The 26,754-nt window shown below is 45.0% G+C and overlaps 3 protein-coding genes across 3 annotated transcripts in view; 2 read left to right on the plus strand and 1 right to left on the minus strand.

Annotated features, from left to right (window-relative positions):
* Nucleotides 1–26,754, plus strand: part of LOC108029538 (low-density lipoprotein receptor-related protein 1) — a 57,290-nt gene that overhangs the window by 23,645 nt on the left and 6,891 nt on the right. Inside the window, exons 2-14 of the mRNA XM_017101849.3 lie at nt 12,584–12,697; nt 15,628–15,753; nt 15,828–15,950; nt 16,586–16,837; nt 16,900–17,238; nt 17,588–17,964; nt 18,871–19,616; nt 19,679–20,746; nt 20,817–22,575; nt 22,636–22,931; nt 22,997–23,352; nt 23,411–23,679; nt 23,739–26,475. Of these exons, the coding sequence (XP_016957338.1) occupies nt 12,584–12,697; nt 15,628–15,753; nt 15,828–15,950; nt 16,586–16,837; nt 16,900–17,238; nt 17,588–17,964; nt 18,871–19,616; nt 19,679–20,746; nt 20,817–22,575; nt 22,636–22,931; nt 22,997–23,352; nt 23,411–23,679; nt 23,739–26,475 (8,562 nt within the window). The remainder of the gene's footprint in view (nt 1–12,583; nt 12,698–15,627; nt 15,754–15,827; nt 15,951–16,585; nt 16,838–16,899; nt 17,239–17,587; nt 17,965–18,870; nt 19,617–19,678; nt 20,747–20,816; nt 22,576–22,635; nt 22,932–22,996; nt 23,353–23,410; nt 23,680–23,738; nt 26,476–26,754) is intronic.
* Nucleotides 10,224–10,666, plus strand: LOC127011074 (accessory gland protein Acp62F-like). The gene has a single exon (XM_050888253.1). It carries the CDS (start codon nt 10,231–10,233, stop codon nt 10,600–10,602), a length of 372 nt encoding a protein of 123 aa, XP_050744210.1. The 5' UTR covers nt 10,224–10,230; the 3' UTR covers nt 10,603–10,666.
* LOC108029539 (protein nemuri) lies at nt 10,827–11,650 on the minus strand. The gene has a single exon (XM_017101850.3). The coding sequence runs from the start codon at nt 11,623–11,625 to the stop codon at nt 10,915–10,917; it is 711 nt and encodes a 236-aa protein (XP_016957339.1). The 5' UTR covers nt 11,626–11,650; the 3' UTR covers nt 10,827–10,914.

Below are 26,754 nucleotides of genomic sequence, written 5' to 3' on the forward strand. Positions count from 1 at the left end.
CTGAGTCAACACTCCCTCCGCCTCTCCTTTTCACTCCGCATATCCTGGTCTTTAAAGGATTTCTTGCCAAAAAGTTTTCGTTTAAGTGAAAATCATGTTTGTCCTCGTTATCCGTTGGTCACGTTTGTCTATTATTCTGAAATTTCCCAGGCTGCGCTTTACGAGTAATATTTTTATAATGCCCCTTCTGGGTTGTACGACAATTTGTGTGTGTGTTATGCGGTGATGAATGATAAGTATAATGTTCTCTGTGCCCGTTGAGGGAGTGCTCTTGAAGCAAATTTAGATCACATTCCGAAATGGAAATGTTCTCCTTGAGAGAAAGATCTGCGGCTATACAAAGAAAAATTATTTAAATCTGATTTTAAATAACTCATCTTTTCGTACAATTTATAATTATATACATCAGTAATACACATTCAAAATTCAAATTAATAGGCCCTGCATATGTTACCTTATCACTTTGGTGTGTAAAATTTTCTTTCAGTATAACACACAAATATGCCAAATTAAGTGTTTGTCCCTTTGGTGTCTTTGTGTTTAACGTGGTGGCCAGCATTTTCTTTCTGTGTGGAGATCGGCAGTCCCACTTAAATTGAACGTCTCAATTCTCATCTAATTATCCCATTGTTAGGGCCCGAGGGTTCTGTGTGATTTATGCGAGAGGGGACAGATAAAGTAGATCAACGCCCAAAAAGTGCCAGGCGGTTCAAGAGGGGCTCTCTTGCATCGGATAATTACAAAAACAGAGGGCAAATAAAAATTATATTGTGCGGAGGCTCTTCGGATAGCCCGCACTCAGGCACTCAGCTAATGAAAAGAAGGAACCCCTAGGAGAGGAGGCGAGTGGAGATGGGATGGCGATGAGGAATGGGGCGTGTGGCATGCTAAGTGTAATGGAAATTTTTTCCACTAGGCCAACTGCTCCCATCCTCTAATCAAACTGGGATCTAATTGAGACCGGCTCGCTCGATTTGCCTCTTTTCCCCATTCTCCAGCCCCTACTGACTGGCCAGCATTACGCTTCCTCCTCATAGGAAGCCAAGGAATACGGCCGCATTGTGAGAAGTTTACGGCAGCTCGGCTTAACATTCGCTTTTATGGCATTTTGATAGCTGCAACATCTTCTCTAATAACTGCCCAGGCATCGGACAATGGGCTGCGAACAGCAGTCCTCAATTAAATAAATCGATGACTGTTTGCCGAAAATAAATGCTTCTTTATGGGCATTTGATTGCTCATATAAATGCCAATCGAATTGTACAACAATCAATTGAAATGATTGATTTTGTAATTCTGGCGTACAAGATTATAACGTTTTGCTGGCAGTGAAATATTAAGTAACTTAGCATGATAAATCACATCGTTGTTTATCAATTCTCAAAGGTCAGCAGAGGTCCTAGTTGACTTTTATCACACTTGGTAATTAAATAAATAATGTATTCCATTTTAAGACAAATGGAACATTTCTGAATAATACAAATAACTGTTTTCTGTAACAGCACGTTTAGAAACGTTTATTAAGTACCATAAAGTATACATTTTACCATTAAATAATCTAAAAATAAAGAATCAGAAACATAGATCCTAAAATCAGTGAGACTCAGACAACATTATTCGATTATCTGCGAAAGATAATAAGATAGATAGATTGGACATTGAGTTTCATCAAAGATATGTTTTTCCGAGGTTTTAAAAGTTTGTCATGTTTTGCTGAACCCAGCTGTAAGCATGAACATAGATTATTCAGGGCCCGAAGGCCCACTGTGCAGTGCAACATTGTGCCCTTGTCACGTCTGCCTCAACTATGGAAGCGTGTGTGCCATGCCAACGAAAGTGTTGTCAGCTCCTCATCATTATGGGCATCGGAAGGGGTGGACTGGCGGAAGGAAGGCCGTTTAACTGCGCCTAAGTCCCTGCTGCACCCTCCGCTGATCCGTGGGGTGGCACCTGCGTTGATTACACAATTGGGGAGCCGAGACATTGTAGGCAGACATGCCACTGAGAGATGATGTGCTTGCGAGCGATGCTGCTCCTGCTGCTCCTGCTGCTCCTACTGCTCCCACTGTCGTCGCTGTAACTATTTTTACTGCGATTTTCATGCTCTGCTGCCTTCTTGAAGAAGGTCTTACTTTCATCGTTTATTGCATGGAAAAGTTTTGCAATAATTTTTTATTTACTTGACTTCGCCCTCTCCGCACCCACCAGTATTTTTTATTGCATTGCAGTGAGCCTGGAAAATGGGAAATAGTAGTTGAGGCAACAATTTTCTTTAGCCCCCGCACCCGGAAACTTTGCCACTTAAAATATGCGTAGCTTTAACTTTTCCCTAACCCAACTCTTCTGGCTGGCTAATCATCTGGAGCGTTTTCTGCGGCCAATGTCAAAGCAATAAAGAGAGAGCCTCAAAGGCCAGAGGTGGAGTCACGTTTCAAAAGTCATCAGCCAGGACTCCACAAGTGACTCAAAGTGCTGGCCACCTCAAAGGCTGCAAGGAAGTGCTTTTCGGAAGGAGCAGGCAGATAAAGTGAATAACGAATGGTTCGGCTAAGAGGATAATGGGGATATTTTGGTCCCAAAACATTGTCGCCTGGCAATCACTTCAGGCGAAGTAGCTACACAATTCGAGTTGAGTAGTTGGGTAAATAAATTGGTTGTTCTACATGGCGTGTGTGTAATATGTGGTTAGGCACTGTGAGTACGCCGGCTACCGCACAAAAGACGATCCGGGCGTAAAGCTCTGTCAACAGAACAATGAAATCACCGCAAATCACACTGTGTACTAATCCTGGTCGCAGCATTTTGTCTAAAATAAAATCGAGGCGCAATGAATAAAAAGAAAGTGTGCTTAAATAACACAGAAAGTTGTGTTCCTTTTGATAGATAAATATATTCAGCTTTTGTTAAAATATAATTAAATACTTTGTAATCCTTAATCCCAAATGATTTTTATACCCTTGCAGAGGGTATAATGATTTCAGTCAGAAGTTTGCAACGCAGTGATGGAGACGTTTCCGACCCCATAAAGTATATATATTCATGATCAGCGTCACAAAACGAGCCGATCTAGCCATGTCCGTCTGTCCGTCCGTTTCTAAGCAAACTAGTCCCTCAGTTTTAAAGCTATCGGGCTGAAACTTTCCCAAAAGTCGTCTTTCTATTACAGGTAGTATATAAGTAGGAACCAGCCGGATCGGACAACTATATCTTATAGCTCCCATAGGAACTAGCGAGGAAAAAATTAAATTTCTAATTAAATTTATTAAATTAATCGGACGACTATATCATATAGCTGCCATATGAACAATCGGAAAATTAGTGGTAAAATAATATGAAAAAATTATATATTTGGTGTTTTTAACATATACCTTTCTAAGCTTGGATATAACACTTCTAAATTAGTTCTGAATTTCGAATTAAATGTTATCAAAATCGGACGACTATATCATATAGCTGTCATAGGAACGATCCGATTTTGGTGGGAAATAATATGAAACAAATTATAGCTTTGGGGCTTTTTGGCATATTATCTTATAATATTGGGAATATACATTTTTATATTTTTAAGAATTTTTTTTCGAATTCAATTTAATAAAATTATTGATTATTTTTTATAACTGCATGGGTATACAAACTTCGGCTTTATTTTTTAATTTAATTTTATTGAAATTGTTTTACAGCATAGCGAACTTACAAATCGAATTCCCAATTGGAGAATCCACTTTCGTAAAAGAGCTTTCAATATTACAACAGCCTCCGCAATTTATAAGGCCTAGTCTTCTGCACACTCCATGCCAAAGTGTTTAAAAATGAATAGAAATCATCGATTGATTGCTGTTTGCTGTGGTTGTCGCCGGAGTTTTTGGTGCTGCAGCAAATGCATTCATTGTCCTCGGGTACGACAAGTACATGACAATGACAGACACGACAAGCCACAACACATCCACGCCCCACATCCTGGCCGCCTTTCTTCCGTCCTTCCTTCCGTCCTTCCGCCCTGACATCCTTCCTTCCTGCCCAGAAACAAGTAAAATGAATTTGCAGTCTTAGGAGTTGGGAAATCAATGGGAGACAAAAAGAAAATCATTTAAAGCCTGGTTGTTCGGCTCCACTCAACTGGCAGTAACAGAAGCAACAACTAAAGAAGATTGATGATCGCTTACATATAAATCATAGTGCAGCAGATACCGGGGGAAGGGGCTGCTCCAATAATATAACTTTTGCCACAGCTAGAAAATTGTGTTTATAAACATTTGTGAAGGAAATTTTCAACATCCAGAGGGAGATTGAAACAGACGAGAGGCCCACAATTGTGGCGCTGACGATGATGATGATGATGCAGGCCAGGGAAAGCATGAAAAGGCATCAAGTGCTTTAAGTTATTGACTCAAACCCTTACCCGAAACTTGAGCACAACATGAACCCATGGAAGGGTAAAGTTTGCAGACTGCGAAATAATGCTGCTATGGAAAAGTTTGCATTGTCTGTGCACATTTTTCAGCTTTGCATACTTTTTATTTTAATCAGTGAATTCGACGTTATATGCATTTTTATTCACTATTGATTTGGATTTGCTTCATCTCTGTGTATAAAAAAAAGGTTTTTTTCTGAATTTTGAATAAAAGTACTTCCCCATTTTGTATAATACTATTTTTCTTGATTAAAGTTTTATATCTTGCTAACAGTCAAAGAATACATTTACAGAAATTCCATAAATTTTATTTTCTAAAAGCCAATTCTCGGACTCAAAGATTTTTTGTATTCATTTAATATTTGTAATCTTTTTTCAAAAAGGTGTTGAAGTCTTTATTGTTTCCTTAGCTGCAAGTTTTGCCTCATTAATGCAAGTTTGGCCTTTAGGCAACCAAAAAACATAGCAATAAAATGGAAGAAAAATTGGTAGTGCGAGTGCGAAGGGAAGCAGAGCGGAGCTCTTTTAAATATTTGCTACAAAGTTTCCACTGGAATGCAAAGAGAAAGTTTTGCTGCCCTTTTGAGGGAGTCCTCCTTCTCGCAGTTTTCGCCATTTTTGTCCCTCGACAAGCGTTGATGATGCTGCAACTTTTTACGGTCCATCCGGATGCATAATAATATCTCAATTTTCGGCAAAGTGTGCAAAAGAAACTAGATAGTCTTGTAGAAAGTCAAATAGACTGGCTTATTATTTTTATGAAAAATGGCCAATGTATTCAGGTGGTCTTCTTACTGATGTGAGATCCTACATGCTTAATATGGTAATCCCCTTTCCTACTAACCCAGTAGAAAAGATTTTGTTTATTTTTTTCACTACCCCAAAAACAATTTAATTTAATAAACGAAACACTCATTTACAAGTTTGTGCGGTTACAGACAAAACGAATTGCTCGCCCAGTTCAAGTAAAGTTAGGGTTAAAGTTTTATTTTACTTTTCGGTTCCAAGTGATTTGGCTTTTAGCAGTGCCCTGGCTCAGCCGCCTTTTTCTCCATTTGGCCGGGCCGAAAGCACGTAATAAACTCGATTTAAGTGCCGAAAACATACGGCCACAGACAACAAACCGAGCGAGCAAACCGAAACCAAAAACGCCGGCAAAGTCCAATGTCCACGACAAACAAGCCAGAACCGGACACGGCTATCTGGCCCAAAGCTATCCCAAAATTCCCTCCCTCCCACAGCCATTCTACTCAAACATGCAGAGATGCAGCGAGCTTTGCTGAAAAAATTAACCCAAAAAGAGAACAACTGGCCAAAGCTAAATAAAATGGTTAGGGAACAGGAAAATTGGGTTTTCCTTTAGCCTTTATAAATTTAAATTCTGGGTCATATGTTTTGTATTTTTCCTCTACTGTGTTTCATAAAAATATGAAGTTGAACTGCAATTTGTCAAAAACTTTTTTATGACAAATTTGAAATACTCTCATTGGATTTGAAAATTGGAAGATCCACTTTTGTGCACAGAAAACGATTTGTATTAGGATATGATGATAATTTTAATCAATTTCATAGTTGATCAATTTGGAATGTTTGCCCTCTTGTTTTCTTCTTTTTTTAAAGAGCTTTAAATAATGATGTCTCGATAAAGTAATACTTAATAAACTAACCTTTTTTTCTGAGTGGAAAAAGCTGTATTGGCATCTCTTTAGAAGGAACGTCGGCGTTGCTTGGCCTGTGATGTCCTGCAAACTCGATGGTCCTCCCATCCTCTTTCACAGACGCAATTCAGAACCAATTCCCGTATGCATTTAAAGTACATTTATGTCAATCACGCTCATTATGCGCACTTCGGTGCATTAAATTATGCAAGGGGAGATGGAGCGGCGAACACGCGGGGATATCGCATCAGATGGGGCTGTCGATATAAATGAAAATTGAGACCGCAGTACAAGGAAGTTGAAATGCCAACGGAAGCCGCCATATTTGTATGTACGGCCAGATGCTGGACGGCACCGCAGCGGGGAAAACCCCACAGGATGCAGCTCCGGCTTCCTGTTTCCTCCGGGCCCTACGGTTGCTTTCGACCATGCCCAAGCGGATATCTGTACCGCCCCCAACACTCTCTGTCACCTTTTTTATGTTTTTTATGCCTGGAATCATCTACCCCTTTCATCAATTTAGCAGATGAAAATTTACCTCTTTACAAGGACAAAATTATGATTTTATTATATTTATTTGGTGTTTAAATGCTCTGTCAAAATTTGATTTTTAAGATAGAAAAATATGATCCAAATTTTGTTATTTTTTTAGTTCCTATTTCTTGCTTTCCATTTACATGCTTTATCGAATGATTCTTAAGCCATCGATTTTCGAGCAGTGATAAAAGTTGCCTTGCTACCGCTCATTAAAAGTAACTGCAAGAACGTTGTGACATAAAAGAATCTTCCCAGAGCGTTGTGTAAATATTCACAAAGTTTTCCATTAAAGGCGTAAGAAGCTGAGAAGCTGGCGAAAAGCATTGACGGGTGGTGGCGGAAGTAAAAGTGAGGTGTGAACTCCAAATTGCACGAGCTGACAACGGAAATTCGTCGGCTGCCGGCAGTGAAAATCTTTACGATATTCATGGACTCAATTCGCTGTGAAGGATGCCCTGGATGCTCTTGCTTTCGGGTGGAAAGTTAAACATGCAATCGTTAAGTTTGTAGTGCATTTGGGGGCAATTATACTGCTCTTGTGATATCTGGCAACATTTTAACCACAATTGTGTTCATGGATTAATTAAAGCATTAGGAACACTTTAAAGTGGCTTATGCTTAAGTAATAATAACCAACTTTTTGTAGAGAAGAAGTTAGCGTGAATAAGAATTTTTATATTGATCTAATTGATCTTGTACTTGTTTGCTAAAGAGCTCAGATAACTAATTTATTTTATTATATTTTAAAGATAGTTGGCAATGTGGAAACTAATATGGTCCGAAACTTAATAAAATTGTTGTAATTGTAAACACAAATTTGTAAGAACCATAGGAAATACAAGAAATTTGTTTAATTTTTAAATTAAAAACCATAAAATTTCACAGTTGTTCATTAAAGTGTGCAGATTTTTTGCAGATGTAATTACATTTAATGTAATGTTTGGTATACATTTCAATACCAATTTGTTGACCTTTTATTTCCGTAATAAACATCAATTGTCCCTAATTATGAGCGCAGCCTCGCTGCAGTTGGAAGTTCAGCCAGCTTGAAATCCCTGAAATCTCTGGCGCATTGCTCAGCTGACAACTGCCGCTCCCTCAAACAACAAGAGACAACAACAATCACGGAAAATTGTGTGTTGCATACCCCTCAGGCGGGGCACGTACTCCTGCCAACTGTCAACGCGTCATTCAGCGCGCTAATTAAGTGAAAAACTATGTTACACACAGACAACCAACGCGCACAAACACACATCTTTTTGACCCAAAAAGCAAACAAAAACAGGAAAAAAAAGAAAAAAGTTTTATCACAGATCCCGACTATAAAGTACCCGGTGCTCTTTGGATGTATTCCTGGTTTTATTTTAATAAGTCATGGTAACCTACGATTTTAATGTTGCTTTTCATTTGAAATTACTCTATTTTTCCATAAAAATTATCCTTTTTCAAATAATAATTCTTTTTATACGTAAAAAATAAACAATTTTTTTATTGGGGCCTTAAAGCTCGCCAACTAATAGTAATTATAAATTTTAGTAATAGTAATAATAAATTGTTCTTGTTATTCTGTATATTAATGAGGGTTAAATTTCGAAGTTTTGGTTATCTGAAAATAAGTAAAACAACTTTTCTTCAAATTTTTGACTTTGAATATATTTATTTCCTTCACCAAACACAAGGTGCCGTAATAAGTATCTCAAAAATAAAAATTCACCGGTATACCCCTTAGAGTCTAGGGTATGAAATGCGCGCAAAGTTGTTGACAAACAGAGGGGAGCGGCGGGTGAGGGTGTAAGGCTGAACTGGATCTGAGTCCTGAATCCGAAACTTTCTGCTTTCCGTGTGCGCCCACATAATTCGCAACAGCGACAGATGCAAATTTCCCTTCGAGCCCAAAAGGCGCTTAACCCGCTTTCCTACTGATGGAACAACAAGCGGAGATTCAGGGCAGAGGTCGGGTCGCTCGAAATCAGAGCAAATAGCTAGGACAAACGGCTTTAAAGACCGAGTAATAGGACTGCGTTAAAGCTCCGATTGAATCGAGGGGCCTGGGCCGAAAAAAGGAAAGCAAGTTGGAAACTAAAGCGTTGGCACGTCCTGCCAGCCAAGAGTCAATTAAAATTTCTATTTGATTTGGCAATGTCAGTGGCAGGCAGCCGTCGGCTGGCAGACAATTCGGGGGAAACAGGACCTGGAACAGAGGCAGGATCGCAGGACCAGTCGCCCACCCAACCGTCCAGCCCGGGGAGTACTTGCCCCGCCCCATTGTGCTGACCAACTGCCAGCAGCAGTCCAGACTGATAAGAGCAGCTCGAAATTGGCTACAGGTAGACAGAGTAAACACAGGATAACGTCTCTCAATGTTCTCGAAAGGAATTTCGCAGGAATTGCTGGCGGGAGAAGCGATGTAATAAAATTGTCCTTAATTAAGGAACCTCCTACTTGCTAAGATTTATTAAAGGACTGACACAACACAACATTTGGTTTCTTAACATTGTCTTTGTCCTTAGTTGCCTAAGGATATATTAATTTATTACGTATTATGCCTACCATCTTATAATATAAAAAAGTAAAATTGTATAAAGAGATATACAAAATGATTTATTCAATATGTGCGTAAAATAAAATATTTTAATTGTGTCTAATCATATTTTGTGTTTGTTCTCACCAAAGGACTTAGATTCAGTTTGTCTTATTTTTTAGCATTTAATAGGTAGTGCAATATGTTTTTTAAACTTCCTTGTGGGCACTGATGCTCGTACACACCTTTCTGCACAAAATCCGACTGAAATCAACCGAGCTTTATGTGGAACATCCTTATGCAAGCGATTGGCATGATGACGTTGTCAGGTAAACGAACCCAGCGGCCAAGGCAGCCATGACAGAGATAAGCTGGAGGGAAAATAAACTGAAATGGAGTGCATCGCAGGCAGAGTTGGCGGGGAAGTTGGAACGCAAACTGCAGCGTCAATGCTTTATTTTGATTTCTATGTGGAGCAAGCACTAAACCTCAATACGAACTAAATCAAAAAGAGGCGTAAAACTAATTTCGAGCAGTGGAAAAGCGGCTAAACGAAATTGCAGCGCTCTATAATTTATGGGGTCATAGAAGAAAACCGGCATAAATACATAAAAAGCACTATAACAAAAGCGGAATAGCTGGCGAAATTTATGACTTGCGGTTGCTACCTGGCACACACACCTGTGTGTACGGGTTCGCGATAAAAACTTTCCCCGCTGCAATACGTGAGTGTTCGGTCCGAAAAGTATGCTACAATAAAGTTTATTTCGACGGATATGTAGTGCGATATTTTCAGATCGCGTTGCTAAGCCCTTGTACTACGTCGAGCTGCCAGCATTAGTCCTGCGAAATTAAATAATTCGGTGCTAGTTTCTGCTGAGTTTTAATTTATTATTCGCTGAATTTTTCCCAATAAAAAGCGACCAACTTCCAGTAAACTGTATGCCAAGCAACGAGGCAACTGAGGAAATAAATGGAATTTATTCAGCAGACACTAAGTAATTAAATTGGATATGCCAAGCCAGGCTAATTTAAATTTCATGGCCCAATAATAATTTCGTCTGGCCTCCCTCAACCATTTGATTAGCATCTGGAATGGAAATATGATCAGTTTCCTATTAAGCTACGTTTTTATCAAGAGTACTTTGGCTCTAGCTTCTCTAGAACTTGAAACTACGAAAATAGATTGCTCTGCAAATGGAACCCTGCAAAAGTGTCCCAGTCCCTGCCCGGAAACTTGTGAATTTCTGAGCGCATCCTGTTTCAATAAGTGTGGTGGCCCTTGTGTCTGCAAAGAGGGCTACATAATCGATCCAGATCGCAGGATTTGCGTTCTTAAATCGGACTGCCCAGCTAGTATGAGGCAGACCACTCTGCGTAGGCACTATCCTGTGAATATTGAGTACTTTGGTTCCTACATACTGTTTAACCTAACGGATTACAAGAGTATCGAACTGAAGATACCCAAAGGGTGAAAATATAATATTATAAAAAATTATAAATACGGAATAACGTTTATTAAATATTTGCGTTCTTGAAGTGACTTGTTTAACTTCCACCTGATAGATTAAAAAGATGTAATGCCATTTATTCTATGTCCAAAGGAATGATTTTACCCATCTTATATACTAAGAATCTGTTGCCCTTCACCGGCATTCCCTGGAAAAAATTGTGGGGGGCAAAGAAAAATTTCGCAAAGTATGTGGTTTTTGTTGATTTATTTTTAGTTAGTCTGCTGTTTAAATGGGTTCTATAAAGCTGCATTCAGGGGTGGGAGTGTTTGGCGTTTAGGCCACCTGGGTGGACGGCGCTGAGGTCGGCTTGATGGCGGCTGCTTTGTTTTTCTGGCCCTGGCGTCTGCTCTTGGAGCCCGTTCGCCGCTTGTTGCCGCTGCGCTTTGAGGGAGTGCGTCTGCGTTGACCACGACGACCGCGCCTTCCCTTGGCCCCGCACCGGCGATTTCCCCGCCTGCGGTTCTTGCGGCCGCGCCCCTTGCGTCCGTTCCGCCTTCCACTGCGCCTTCGGTTACGCGGCTCAGCGCGGGGCAGCTCACTTTCCTGTTCCAGTTGCTCCTTGGGCTCCTCGAGATCCTGGAGTTTGTCGGTGGGCTCCTCCTCCTGCTCCTCCTCCGCTTGCAGGTGCTTCTTTGTCTTGGAGGCTGCGGTGTTAGAGGTCAGCTTTTTGCTATCAAGTTTTTGCTTCTCCCCGTCTTGGTCCTCGCCCTCGCCCTCTTCCTCCTCCTCGTCCTTGGTTTCGTCGCCTTCCTCCCCTTCCTCATCACCATCGTTGGCCAGATCCTCCTCGTGCTCTAGGATGTCATCGCCATCCTCGTCGTCCTGCTCGACGGCATAGTACCTGGCGTTCAGGCGCTGGAGGCGACTCAGCTGCTCCGCACCAGGTCTGGCCTGGAGGGTGGTCCTCCTGGGCTTGGCCGAGGAGCCAGTTCCAATGCTGAGCAGGGCCACCAGGGCTACCAACAAGAGCCACTTCAATGACATGACTGTTGGATGCGTTATGTTGCTGCACTGTTCCCAAACCATGGCTTTTATGGGGATCCAAGGCTCAGCTTTTGGGCGGCTGAGTAAACGGGCGAACTTTTGTTTGACCTGGGAAAGTGGGTCTTGTGGATCGGAAACGGTTGGTATCAGGAAGCTCGAAACATTTCCGACACCCTCTTTCTCCAGCGCTAAGCAAATTTAAATTAGTTTTTTATTGTTTACGAAATGCTGGAAACAGCTTCGACCAGGCTAATGATGCAGTGTTCCTGAGTCACGTACTCCGGCATTTGGCTGCCAACAATGTGGCTCCGTTGTTAATGTTTAATTGTAGGCACGTACTGGGGCCACAGCAACTGCATAAACATTGAAATTATCTGGCGGTTCCAGGAAAGAGAATGGAACAGCATCGGGCTTTTCGGTGGGCTGCCTGTGGGTGGTTGGTAAGGTGGCGATACCACGTTCCCACTCTGCATATTAGATGAAAATAATTTGGCAACCTATTGCGCACAGCTGTGGATCAAGAGATTGAAAATGTCATTATTCGGGAATAATTTATGAGAGCGTGCGTCGATTGCGGTCCCGATTAGAATAATGCGCAATAATCAAAGACAGAAATTATTCAACAAAATAATGGAAAGTATGTTGGTGCCCTATTTAAATTTTAATTTGATTGGTTGTGGTGGGATATCAATCCTATTTTCGTACATGCTTCTCATGCATCTTAAGCTGCTTTAATTAATCAGTTAAGAGGATCGACCATGTTGCTGGAAAACGGCTCCCTGGCAACAATAGATCTTTTGGTGATTACCATAATTGCTCCGATTCCACGCACCTCCTTGCATTCATTTAAATTCAAACTTGGCTGGGACGCAATTGATTGAATGGCAGCCTCCACTGCCGGCTTCCTCTTTCCTTACCGCCCCGAGTGACCATTATTCCGTCATCTATCCCGTTGCAGGTCCCTGCCCAGCGTCGTACTTCACATGCAACGATGGGTTCTGCATACCGATGCGGTGGAAATGCGACTCCAAGGCCGACTGTCCGGACAGGTCCGATGAGGGCAGCGAGTGCGGTGAGTATTCAATGTGTCCCCGATCCGGGTTAGTCCGGGTGGAATCCGGAATCCACAAGAGCGGCCAAACCCCGCTGGGGACATTAGCAGGCGGTGATTGCTTTATTATTGGTTTGACTGTTTGGTCGGAACGCTTTTGGGCCACATTCCCCGTGTGTCCGTCCTAATGACAGGTGGGCGGGCCTAAAAATTCACCGCAAATACATGGCCAAACTGCCGGGCCCATTCACCGGCTGCCCGTAGCAAATGCAATTAGTTGTCGAACCATTTTTGGCCCGACAAATCCGCATCTGAAAGCCCTGACAAGGACCTTAAAAGCAGGCTCTGGTCGCCTGTCAGTGGGAAATTTAAGCGTTTGTGCCTAGCGCTCTCGAGGGCTGATAAGTGGGAAAAGCCACAAGACTTAAAATTAATGTGTAGACATTTTCATCTTTATCTGTTTTTTCCTTTTGCTGAATGACAACAGTGAACTGCAACAATTGCTGCTGGCCCGGAGAGTTCTCCGGCATTCTTCTGGTATTTTTAATTTAATTTTTATGGAACTGCAGCCGGAGAGCGAACGACAACGACAACGACAACTCAGACGACAAATTGTCGGCAAATATTAATGCAACAGATTATAATAAATGTGCCTGGCACATCGTTGCCATCTACATTCGCCCAACTCCCCCACTTTCTCCTTATGTATGACCCTCCCTCCCCGTTCGCGCAATTTCAATTAAACTGAACTGAACTGAGCTGAATGCAGACATACGTACTGGCACACACACAAAGTTTATAGAGTGTTGTCATATATATAAGCCTCTTGATATATTGCATTTAAACTGGCCTCGTTACACTAGCGACAAAAAAGTTTCCTCGGATCCCTCTCCACATAAATTTTATTCAAATTTATACGCAACTTTTAAATGAGGCTTGACTTAAATGGACTCTCGGGACTTAAAAACTGTGAATATTTTAGCTTTGGCAATATTTTAGTAGCCACTTTTGAGGGAATTATTTGATGGAGGCAGGAAATCCCCACGGAAAACTTAAAATGTAAATATATGAGAAGATTTTCGAACGTCTAATTTAAAAATGGAAATATTTGAATGTTACAAATAATTTAAAAGTTGCAACGATTTTCTAGGTTGTAGTTTGACAGTCTCTAGTTTTTGATCGAATATTGTTAAAGTAATTACATGCTAATATTTTAAAAGTTCAAAGGGGCTATAGTATACCTATTGATAACTATTTTCTTATTATTCCTGACTGGTTTAAAATGTATTTGTTTACCAATTTCAAGTGTATCAACTTTTACGAGGTCTCTTTCTGATTCCACTAAAAATGGAATGTGCATGGGAACAGCAGACATTACGGAGAATATTATAATAATTTCCTGTTTTCCTAGAGTCGTACATTTGTGCTCCTTGTGAGCATTTCAGAGATGCAAATTGTTTGACACAAATAAAAGGAGAATGTGCAAAGAAGAATTCAAATAACGCGTTGTATTCTCGCCGCATTGGAGGTCCAAATCAAAGGCAGCCATGACAATGCCTTGTCAGCGGATGGGTGGCATGGTGATCCGTGATACTCCTGCTCCGGGGGGCAGGAGGCAGAAGGCAGGAGCACAAGGAGCGACATCCGACCGACATGCGCGACTATAACCATAAAAGCCACATTGGCGACACATGGGAACGGCCAAAAATATTTCGCTTGCCAAGAGGTTAAACTCCAGAGACAACCATTGGACGTGTCCATGTCTCCGTCTGCCGTGCTTCCGTGCTCCCGTACTCCGTGCTCCGTATTCGCGTGGCACTTTGCATGGCGCTGGCGGAGGGCAAAGCGGATATAATACGTAATAAGCCCAAGGGCATGCAGTCACGGGTCCAGAGTAAAGTTTACATTTTTTATTTTGCTCGGAGCGCAAGGAGCACGGAGCCAGCAGGACCAGAAATTTTGTCAAGGGAGCAGTGGAGACGGCGTTTGGGGGATGCTGACCACCGCCAAACTGGATCCCGGCGTTTATTTAATCAACTTGGCCCTCGAAAATGGTCAAAAATGATGTTGCCGGCCAATTGTTAAACATTTTCAAGTGCCACGGGGAGTTCAACTAACTGGAAGCAAAGTCAACTCAAAAAATTAACGTTCCATTTAGCCAAGCGTATTTGTCACAATTATTTTTTCACGGTCCTCCAAGGGTTGGCCATTGTCACCCCCTAAAAAGAGAGTAGAACGCATTCGCTTTAATAAAAGTCGAGCTAATTGGGTAATGACCATAAAGGGGAGAAGGAATGGGAGGAACCAAGGGTTATTTTCCATTTTAGAAAGCTGAGTAGCCAGATGTTCGGAAAACTAATTTGTTTCTTTTTAAAATGAATGTTCCTCCCTGAAAAATACTATGTACGTCGGTTAGCTTTGTACTGCATTGAATTTCTTCGCAACTAAATTACGTATTTCTAAATATGTTTTTAAAACCATATTCATTTTTACCCACTTTCCACTTCAGTTTGCAGTTTATAGATTGAACGAGGTTCAATATTTTCGTTGTGCTTTTCTTTAGTGTTATAAGTTTCACCTTTAGCCTGATAACCATATTGATGACAGTTTCCGATTCCCCCCATATAACCCTTTCAAATTATAAGGGCCAGGATTACACAGTTATTTCTAGGATTTCCCACTTAAAGTGGAAGTCCAAACTTTTATATCTGCCGAAAGTTGGCCACGGCTGCCCTTGTTTGCGTGTTATTTACGGTATCTCGCGAAATAATTCAGCGATTTGTACGAACAACAGCAGCAGCAACTTTTGTTGGCCGAAAAGCGGACCACCAGTCCCCAGACCACTAACAAACCCCACCATAAATCTTCATTTCGGTTATTGTTATTGTACGGGAGGAGCGGAGTGGAGTGCTCGGTTACTGAGCTCGGTTCTGTTCTTTTCTGCTTTCCAGCCGGGGCGCCCAAGTGCAACGAGGGACAGTTTCGGTGCGGGGTTACCCGCCATTGCATCCCGAACAATTGGCTCTGCGACGGGGAGTTCGACTGCGGCAAGGGCGACACATCCGACGAACTGAACTGTAAGTAAGCCGCGGGCCCTGGCAACGCCACCCACTAACCCGCCCTCATTTCCTTACCTCCTTGTTTCGACCAGGTCCGAATGGCGCTTCGCCCAAGTGCCGCGCCTTCGAGGGCCAGTGCCGCAACGGCGACTGCCTGGAGTTGTCCCGCTTCTGCGATGGCCACTGGGACTGTGATAACGATGAGCTGCAATGTGGTAAGTGGGTGCAGCTGACCGAAGCGGCTAATTGGCCCGCCGAAAGCCAAGTCAGTCGGTTTCGCTAGGCAGTACTGCTAAATAGGACCAGTATCATGCTGTGGCCAATTATGTTATTGCTACGGAAATGTCTTAATTAACCACGTTCTAATCTAATTGCGTTGTTATATCAATAAAACCGAAATTTAAATTCTAACTCACGAATTTACTAGTCCCTAACTTGATAAGGGTATACATTTTTACTTTAAATTAATGCAACGAAATAACTGAAAGATTAAAATGCAGTAACATTGCATTCGAAGCCGCTTTTAAAGGGTTAATCAATCACTAATTAACAACTTTTTTTTATAAAAAAAATGTTTAGTTTAACGATATTGGTTAAATTTGGAACTTGGGGACTTGTAATCATCGGCGAAAGTTTTTAATTTTTTTTCAATTAAAAGGATATATATTAATAAGTATTATTTATAATACTTCTAATGCGTACGCTCACAATCATCAGGTCTAGTACCGTTCTAAAATATAATTTTCCCCGTGATTTTTAAGAAAAGAATGGCGACTTTAAATATAAATTTAAAACTTAAAACTCAATATTAGAGTACAGTACCCTAATGAAAATATCTGCTTTTATTCAGATAAACAGAACGCTGCCTGCGCCGCGCTGAACTGCAGCTTCAACTGCAAACTGACCCCGCAGGGGGCACGCTGCTACTGCCCCAAGAACCAGGTGCCAGAGTCGTCGAACTCCACCCGCTGCGTGGACTACGACGAGTGCTCCGAACCGGGCACCTGTGACCAGGTATGCCGCAACACGCCGGGCTCCTACGAGTGCTCCTGCGTCTCCGGCTATGCGAAGACCAAGGGAAGCCACTGCCGGGCCATCAATGGTAAGGGCCCCAGAAACCTCCGGACCCAGATGCACAGCCGGCTAATCCCTCTCAATTTATAGTGCCACCAACGGAGCCGGCCACGCTGACTTTTCTTTCGCAGGACGGCATACGGCGCATTGGAACCAGTGGCGAAGTCATCGCTCCCACGGGGGCAAAGGATAATGATAAAGTCACGGATAAGGACAAGGATAGGGGCAAGGATGGCGGGGGCAATGATGAACAGCTGCTGCTCACGCAACCCGTTCGCTTTGTCCACGCCTTCGACGTGTGGCACCGGAATCGCACCCTCTGCGCCCTGCACTTCAGCTGGTACGAACTGCAGATGCGGTGCCAGCGCATCGATGACACCCGGGTCAACTGGACACTGCCCCTCTCCTCCTTCGTTTCGCCGCAGCAATGTGAGTGACCGTTTATCTTGACCCCGATTGGGGTCCTGGCAAGGGGCATCGCGTTTAAGAATAGAGTTTGTTTCCTATTTGTTGTTGAATGGTCCATCCTTAAAAACCGTACTATTCCAACGGCATAAGAAATGTGTTGCCGGAACTTTAACATTTTAATTAAGATATTTATGGAAGCACATGGTTCTAGAAAAAACCGCTTGTAGCTTTTTAAACAAATGCTTACTATAACCTTTTTATCTGCTTATTTAGCTTTTCTAGCCACACATATTTGAGGGTATTCAAGTTATCGATGTAGAATGCTACGTTCTGGTTTTTATTGTTTGCCTGATTCTATTTTTCTTCACAGTTTTCATAGAACTTCGCTTGGACTGGCTCTCGGGTAATTGGTATTTGGTTAGCGAGGACGACGGCCTGGTCTATCTGTGCACGAACGCAATGGCGTTCTGCCGCGTGATATTGCAGCAAGTAGATCCATTGTCATCTCTGGCGCTGGACCCCACCAAGGGGTATATGTTTTACACGGACTGGACGCCCAGTTTGTCGCGTTCGCTGCTCGACGGCACCAATCGCACTGTTTTAGTCACCGACCAAGTTTATCACCCGAGCAGCGTCACTTTGGACCTGGCCAATGAGTTGGTCTATTGGATTGATATCTACAAGGACGAGGTGGAGCGTGTGAACTACGAGGGACAGGACCGTTGGACCCTCAAAAGGCCGCCGGATGTAAGTACTTAAAATACTTCCATATAACTAACTGAATTCGATTTTTAATTTGATTGATATCTACATCTATTTTTGACGAATATATTAATGTTTTTATTCAAGTATTCATTTAAAATCTTAAAAAAGTAAGCGGAATTTAAAATAAAACAAGAAAATAAGCTAATTCGGCAAGCCGAAGTTTGTATACCCTTGCAGTTATAAGAAATAATCAACTTTAGTAAATGTTGCGATTTTTATTAAATTGATTTCGAAATTCTTAAAAATATAAAAAATTATATACCCAATATTATAGAATAATATGTCAAAAAGCCCTAGAGCTATAATTTGTTTCATATTATCTTCCCACCAATTTTCCGATCGTTCCTATGACAGCTATATGATATAGTCGTGCGATTTTAAAAAATGTAATTCGAAATTCACAACTAATTAAAAAATGTTGTTTCCAAGCTTAGAAGGCGATATGTTAATAAACACCGAAGATATAATTTTTTGTTTTAATTTTTTCCCCGATAGTTCCTATGGGAGCTATAAGATATAGTTGTCCGATCCGGCTGGTTCCGACTTATATACTACCTGCAATGAAAAGAAGATTTTTGGGAAAGTTTCAGCCCGATAGCTTTAAAACTGAGAGCCTAGTTTGCGTAGAAACGGACGGACAGACGGACTGACAGACGGACAGACGGACGGACGGACGGACAGAGGGACATGGCTAGATCGACTCGTCTAGTGACGCTGATCAAGAATATGTGGGGTCGGAAACGTCTCCTTCACTGCGTTGCAAACTTCTGACTGGAATCATTATACCCTCTTCAAGGGTATAATTAATATTTCGAAAAATATCGTTTGCTATAGCATACTTTTTGGGGTTCATGAAGACTGATATCTTTTATTTCTCCTTTTTTTTAGTCCCCTGTGCCATTGAAAAACATCCATGCTGTGGAGGTCTTTGAGAACTCAATTTATTTGGCTGCCTGGATGGACAAGGCCATCGTTAGCCTCGATAAATTCTCGCTCAAAGCCCGCGTCCTCCACGCGAATGTGAGCCGAGGTGCCAATTTAAGGATTTTCCACCGCCAAAAGCAGCCCGAGGTGGCTCATCCATGCCGCGATAACAACGCCGGCTGCAATCAGATCTGTGTGCCACAGTGGACGAAAGGATTCGCCAGCGCGAAATGTATGTGCACCGCCGGCTACAAGTTGCACAATCAGACGACCTGTTTACTCTCCGCCCTCGACAAGTTCCTGGTCTACAGCGACAAGCACCTGGCTAGGATCAGCGGAGTACCGCTGGACACCGAGCAAGTGCAGCAGTTGGAGCAAATCGGGGAGCAACCGGACGTCATGGTACCGGTGTACAATGTCTCCAAAACTCTGGCCATCGATGTAAACGTGCGAGGCAAGGCGGTCTTCTATGTGGTCGCAGACTCGGATGCGAGTCTCGTCGGAAAGGAGGAACCCTTGTGCAGCATCCGGAGTCAGTCGCTCAATGGCAGTGTCTCCCGACTGCTGACACATGGTCTGAGAAAGGTGCACGCCCTGGCCTTCGATTGGATCAACGATCACCTGTACTGGTCCAGCCACCGCAGCCTGCAGGTGGCTCCTTTAAAAAACTTGAGTAAGATCCTTACCTTCAGCGCCGACTGTGATGCCATGTAAGTGTGTTTTATGATATAATAGAATCAGGATTTTTTTTACAATTCATAATATTTTAAAGGTCACTGGAACTGGACCCCACCACCGGTCTGCTCTACTGGACGCAGTGGGAGTCGCCGTCCTGCGAGGCCGGCATCTACAGCGCCTGGATGGATGGCACCCACAAGGAGCTGCTGGCCAAGACCACCATTGCCATGCCCATGAAGTGTCCCCGCAGCCTGGATGTGGATCGTCGCACCAAGGAGCTGTACTGGTGCGACATCCGGCTGGGCACCATTGAACTCATGAAGCTGGATGGCACCGGGCGGGAGGTGCTCTTCAAGTCAGACCAGTTCCATCCCTACTCGATGGTACAGTACAATGGACTGGTTTACTGGGCTGACAACAGAAACTCCACCATCTGGCGTTTCCACGCGCATCAGGCCAACCTGTCGAGCACATTTAGCTCAACGGTACATTTGCAGAGAACCGGAAGAGCTGCAGATCTACGGATCTTCGATGTGGCCACTCAACCATTGCCCCAAACCCCCAGTGCCTGTGCGCAGTCCAAGTGTCCGGGAATGTGTTTGAACACGCCGAAAGGCGCCATATGTCGCTGTCCCGATGGGTTTACGCTCAACGGCACTGGGAGCCACTGCATCCCCCAGCTGGCTCCGTCCCCCATTCGTCCCAATTGCACCTCGGGATTCATCTGCCGAAGCACGCGGCAGTGCCTTGATAGCAAGGATATGTGCGACGGGTTCGACGACTGTGAAGATGGCATCGACGAGAGCTCCGATCCGAAGGGCCCTTGCAACGCCAATACCTGCGACAAAACCCTAAACTTTGTGTGCAATGGTCGCTGCTACCAAAGATCACTGCTCTGCAGCTCCATTCCCTACTGCTCGGATGGAACGGATCAGGCGAACTGCCACCAAAACACATGCAACAGCAACGAGTTCACTTGCCACAAGAGTGGTCGCTGCATCCAGTTGACGTGGGTAAATGACGGAGTGGTTGATTGTGGACCGGATGACGATTCCGATGAGACGTCAGAGTCAATCCTTGCCAGTAAGTGCCCGGAGTTTGACTGTAACAACGGGCGGTGTCGTCAGTTTAACGACATCTGCGATGGCATCGATAACTGCGGGTAGGCTGTGGACTAGTCCAGCATTTCAAAAGCTTAGAATCTAAACAGACATTTTTGTATCTTTCTCTAGAAACAATGCCGACGAAATTGAATGTGAGATGGAGTGTGGGCACGGGGAGAAGTACTGCCGACCCATTGGATGCTACGGAGAGATGCACATGTGCGATGGGATCCACGATTGTGAGGACTTTAGCGACGAGGCCAACTGCAACCAGACGAAGAGCGACAATCACCCGGTGACTGGCTGGAAGGGTCTAAGCGAATGCGCCCCGCATGAGTTCGCCTGCCTGGATCCGTTTGAGTGTATCCCGGACTTTCTGCGCTGCGATGGCATCCCGCACTGTTTCGACAAAACTGATGAGCTCAACTGCACCCATATCAATGCTAGTCGATTTGACATGAACGAGACGGTGATCTGTGAGCATCCAGATCGGCTGTGTGGCTTCTCCAAGCAGTGTGTGACGGTTAACCAGCTGTGCGATGGGAAGAACGATTGCGAGGACACAACGGACGAGGGCTTCCTGTGCGCGGATAAGCTGTGCGACCGCGGTCATGAGTGCTCCCACCGATGCCACAACACGCCGGAGGGCTATATATGCTCCTGTCCGGATCACCTGTACCTGCAGCCGAACGGAAAGCGCTGCAGCATGCAGCACGCCTGCGATCACTGGGACACTTGTTCGCAGGTGTGTGAGAGCAGCGGGAAGGGCTACGACTGCCGTTGCTTGGATGGATTCGACCTGGGCTACGATAAGTTCACGTGCAAGAGCACAGCTCCAGATGAGCCTTACGTCATCTTTACTAACAGGCAGGATATCAAAGGGGTCAACCTGAAGACCTTGAACGTGGCCAACTTCTACACGTCATTGAGGAATATTATAGCACTGGATTTCCTGTACAATAACGAGTCTAATGTGGAGATATTCTGGACGGATGTGATCGACGACAAGATATATAGGGGACAGCTGGTCGGCGAGAGTCTGCGAAATGTAGTGGCCGTTATCCACTCTGGACTATCCACCACCGAGGGTTTGGCCGTAGATTGGGTGGGCAAAAACCTCTACTGGATCGACTCGAACCTGGACCAGATCGAGGTGGCAAAACTTAATGGTAGCTTTCGCCGAACATTGATTGCCGGCAATATGGAGAGCCCACGAGCAATAGCATTGGATCCCAGGGAGGGTCTTCTCTTTTGGACGGATTGGGATGACAACTCTCCAAGGATTGAGCGAGCCAGCATGTCGGGCGATGACAGGCGCATGATCTCCACCAGCTGGCAATTGAGTGCCGGCTGGCCCAATGGCTTGACCCTGGATTACACTCAAAGAAGGGTGTATTGGGTGGATGCCAAGTCGGACTCGATTAGTAGCACCATGTACGACGGTTCGAAGCATCACGTGGTACTGCGCAACAAGGACATACTCTCTCATCCGTTTGCCATCTCTGTGTTCGAGAACTATGTGTACTGGACGGATTGGCGAACCACCTCTGTTATACGTGCCAATAAGTGGAATGGAAGCGACGTCCAGGTGCTGCAACGCACCCAGTCCCAGCCCTTTGGCATCCAGGTAATGCACTCCAGTCGTCAGCCCTGGGACCGGAACCCGTGCGGCGAGAACAACGGAGGATGCTCTCATCTTTGTCTCCTGAGTGGTAAGGGAACCTTCAAGTGCGAGTGTCCCCATGTGATGCGCCTGGATCCCAGCAATGAAAGAAATTGTGTGCCCAACGAACAGGTTCTGCTGTTCGTCATGGTGGACGAGATTCGGGGTATTGATCTCCATCAGCCCAACCACCTCACCATTCCAACTATTCGCCAGTCCCCCAGGGTGAGTAAATATAAATAATTTTAAACTTTGAGCTACAATAATTTGTTCTCTTTTCTTAAGTTGGTGGCTCCACAACGCATTGATTTCCTGGTGGACGAAAGCCGCATTTTCTGGTCAGACATTCAGCAGAATGAGATCTCAAGTGCTGGGATTTCGAACGGCCTCATTGAGCCAATTATCAACACCAACATTGAGAAACCCTATGGATTTGCCCTCGACTGGATTGGCCGCAACTTGTACTTCTCCTCGGGTCAGATCAAGTGTAATATTCTGGCGAGTAATCTAAAGGGTGAATTTGTGACCACCATCCACGAGGATCTTAATATGGTGGACAGCATTGTTCTGGATCCAGCAAAGTATGTTTACTTGCCTAAAAATCTGGCTAAGATGAATTCTGTGACCTATTACCTTACATTTGCAGTGGAAAGATGTATTGGATTCACTCTGCCTCCGACGGAAGCCTGTCCCAGCTGGAGCAATCCAATCTAGATGGTTCGGGCCGCTTGTTGATCTATGAGTACGAGAACAATCTCCAGAGTTTGACAATGGACTTCGACTCACAGCGATTGTACTATGCTTACGAGAGCTCAGGAATCGCATATTACGACATTCCAAAGAACGAAACGCACAAGGTACTGGTGGCCAGTCCAATCACCTCGATCAGTTCGCTGACTGTCTACAATGGAACGCTATACTTCCCGGAAAACATTCAGAGTGTGATTATGCAATGTGAGAAGGAAGCGTGCTCGAACATGTCGTTTCTCAGGGTTAATACAAGTAAGAAAATTGAATCCAGGATTCAGTTACCTGATTAAAATTTTGTTTGCTTTTGCAGAGAGCATTCAGAGCATGAAGATGTTCCATGCGGATGCGCAAACTGGCTCAAATACCTGTGCCCATTGGGCCTCGGGCGGTGGCTGTCAGCATCTTTGCTTGGCCACCTCATCCACTGACCACGTCTGCCGCTGCGCCCTCGGCTATGATGTGGAGCCAAACAATCCAATCGGTTGTGTTCCGCGGGCGGAATTTATTTTCTACTCCATCGATGTGCTGCAGGGCGTGGAAATGATCGATCCATCGGAACAGTTTGACACGCCTTCGCCGGTGAGATATAAGAGCGTTCCTTTTGCATTAAAAATAATTTGACATTAATCCTTTGTCAGGCCTTGGTGCCCATTTCCCGGGTAAGTTCGGCCAGCTTCATCGACTATCTGGCGGCTACAGATACGCTTTACTGGGGCGACACCGAACTAGGCAGCATATCCCGCGTGAAACGCGATGGAACCCAGAGGGAAACCATTCTGGAGGCCCTCAATCTCGTGGGATACAAGCAGCAGGACTGGCTGGGTGGCATTGCCATCGACTGGGTGGCAGGGAACATCTACTGGAGCGACACGAAGCGAAACATCATCGAGGTTGCTCGTCTGGATGGAAGCCATCGTTATGTGGTGGTCTCCAACTTGGACAAACCTACAGCTCTAGCGGTGGATCCGTTGCAAGGAATGCTTTTCTATGTTACCCAACAACACATTGGACGCGTTGGCCTGGATGGCAGTCAACCCTTCGTCTTGGTGAACCAAACAAGATCCAACTGGGCGGTTGGGAGTCTGGTGCTGGACATAGAAGCCACCAAGGTGTACTGGTGCGAGCGTTACCCGGATGCCCTGATGAAGGTTGACTACGATGGGAATCTTAGGCAGCAGCTGCTGAATGAAAGTCTCAACAACCCCGTGGCTCTTTCCAAGATGGGAGAGTATCTGTATTGGGCGGAAAACAAGTACAACGAGGGAATTATCCGAGTGGCCCCTCTTGCCAACCTCAGTCAGTCTAGGGTGGTTCTCCAAACGGAACAGGATGCCATTAGGGATCTGAAAATCTACTCCAAGCACCTTCAAAAGGGAAACAATCCTTGCGCCCATGGCAACGGAGGTTGCGAACAGCTCTGCCTGTTCAATGGAACCAGCGCCATCTGCGCCTGTGCCCATAGTCATCTATCCTCGGATGGCTATAGCTGTGAGCCATACGAAAACTTCCTGTTGTTCAGCTATCGTAGCAATATTGAAAGCATCCACATGACGGATCATGCGGATAAAAATTGGCCTGTTCAAATGATTTCCAATACCAGCTTGATGAGGAACGTGATTGCCATCAGCTATAACTACGAAGAGCAGTTGGTGTACTACTCGGATGTCCAGCTGAGCACCATCAACCAGGTGTATTTTAATGGCACGGGTCAGCGCGTCCTGCTCGGCCAGCAGGAGCGAGTGGAGGGTCTGGCGTACGATATCGTCAACGAGCAGCTCTTTTGGACCTCAAACAACAATGCAGCCATTCGGAGCGTGGAACTGCGACATCTCTCAGAGCACGCCGATCAGAACCAGAATCACGTGAAGAACGTGCTTAGTCTTCGGGAAAAGGACAAACCGCGTGGCATCGCCGTGGAGCCGTGTCTGGGCATGATTTACTGGACCAACTGGAACGAGGAGACGCCCTGCATTCAGCGGTCGTACCTCACCGGTTACGGAACGGAGGTTATAATAAAAACCGATATCAAAATGCCCAATGCCCTGACGCTGGACTTGGATCAGCATAAGCTGTACTGGGCGGATGCCCGGCTGGACAAGATCGAACGAACCAATTACGATGGCAGCAATCGAGTGGTGTTGGCCCACTCCACTCCCAAGCACGCCTTCGCCATGGCTGTGTACGGGGATCTGCTTTTCTGGACAGACTGGGTGCTCCATGCTGTAGTTCGGGCTAATAAGTACACGGGCACGGATGTGCTCTTCCTGCGGGAGCATGTGACCCGGCCTATGGGCATTGTGGCGGTTCAGAACAGCAGTATCAACTGTGATGCCAATCAGTGCAAGATCCTAAATGGTCAGTGCGAGGATGTGTGCATCCTGAACAAGAGCGGTCAGGCTACATGCCATTGCACCCGGGGCATCCTGGCACCCGATGGTCGACGCTGCATTGCTCCTGTGAATACGAGCTGCGGCGCCCTGCAGTACAACTGCCACTCTGGAGAATGCATACCCATGGAGCTAACCTGCGATAACGTAACGCACTGCGCGGACGGGTCGGACGAGTGGCGCAGCTACTGCATCTTCCGCCAGTGTCCGGAGACGCACTTTATGTGTCAGAACCACAGGTGCATTCCCAAGGAGCAGAAGTGCGACGGAGAGCAGCAGTGCGGCGATGGCAGCGATGAGACCGCCCTGCTCTGCAAGTGCGAACCGGATCAGTTCCGCTGCGGAAGCGGCGAGTGCATTCCGCGAAAGTTCCTCTGCGACAACATGAAGGATTGTCGCGACTTTAGCGACGAAAAGACGTGTGCTCCCACTCCCTGTGAGGTGGGTGATGTGACCTTTGAGCATTGCGGAAACAGCACCATGTGCATCATGCCCAGCTGGCGCTGTGACGGCGATCCAGACTGTCCAGATGGCACGGATGAGTTGGACTGCGCCAACCGCACCAATGTAAGCTGTGATCCCGGGCAGTTTCGCTGTGCCGCCGGGAACTGCATTGCTGGATCTTGGCACTGCGATGGCGAGAAGGACTGTCCAGACGGAAGCGACGAGATCAACTGCCGCACCGAGTGTCGGGGCAACCAGTTTGCCTGCGACAGAATCTGCATCCCGGCCAGTTGGCAGTGTGACGGAAAGAGCGACTGCGAGGATGGCACGGACGAGGGCCCGCAGTGCCCGAGTCGGCCATGCAGACCGCACTTGTTCCAGTGCAAGAGCTCCGGACGCTGCATTCCCCAGAAGTGGGTGTGCGACGGCGAAAAGGATTGCCCCAGCGGCCTTGGGGATGAGGGCAGCGAGGACGAGGGACCCCAATGTGGAGGCGTCACTCACATTCCGGACTGTCCACCACCTGCTCACCTCTGTACCAGTGGTAAGTTGGATGGACCCAGTAACTTTTGATTTTCCACAAAGACTTACTTCTACCAACCATTTTGATACACTTGCATAATATGCCATAATTCTAGTCAAAAGTATTTAACCATAAGAAGGAGACATTTCCATCCCCATACAAGTTGTTGATGAGGAGCTATCCCTTTTATGCTATGTACTTGAAACTTCCGAAAGGGTTTGCTCTTTATGACATCTATTATGACATTTCCATCCCCATACAAGTTTTTGATGAGGAGCTATCCCTTTTATGCTATGTATT

The sequence above is a fragment of the Drosophila biarmipes genome, chromosome 2R (assembly GCF_025231255.1).
Source record: "Drosophila biarmipes strain raj3 chromosome 2R, RU_DBia_V1.1, whole genome shotgun sequence".
Taxonomy (NCBI): Eukaryota; Metazoa; Arthropoda; class Insecta; order Diptera; family Drosophilidae; genus Drosophila; species Drosophila biarmipes.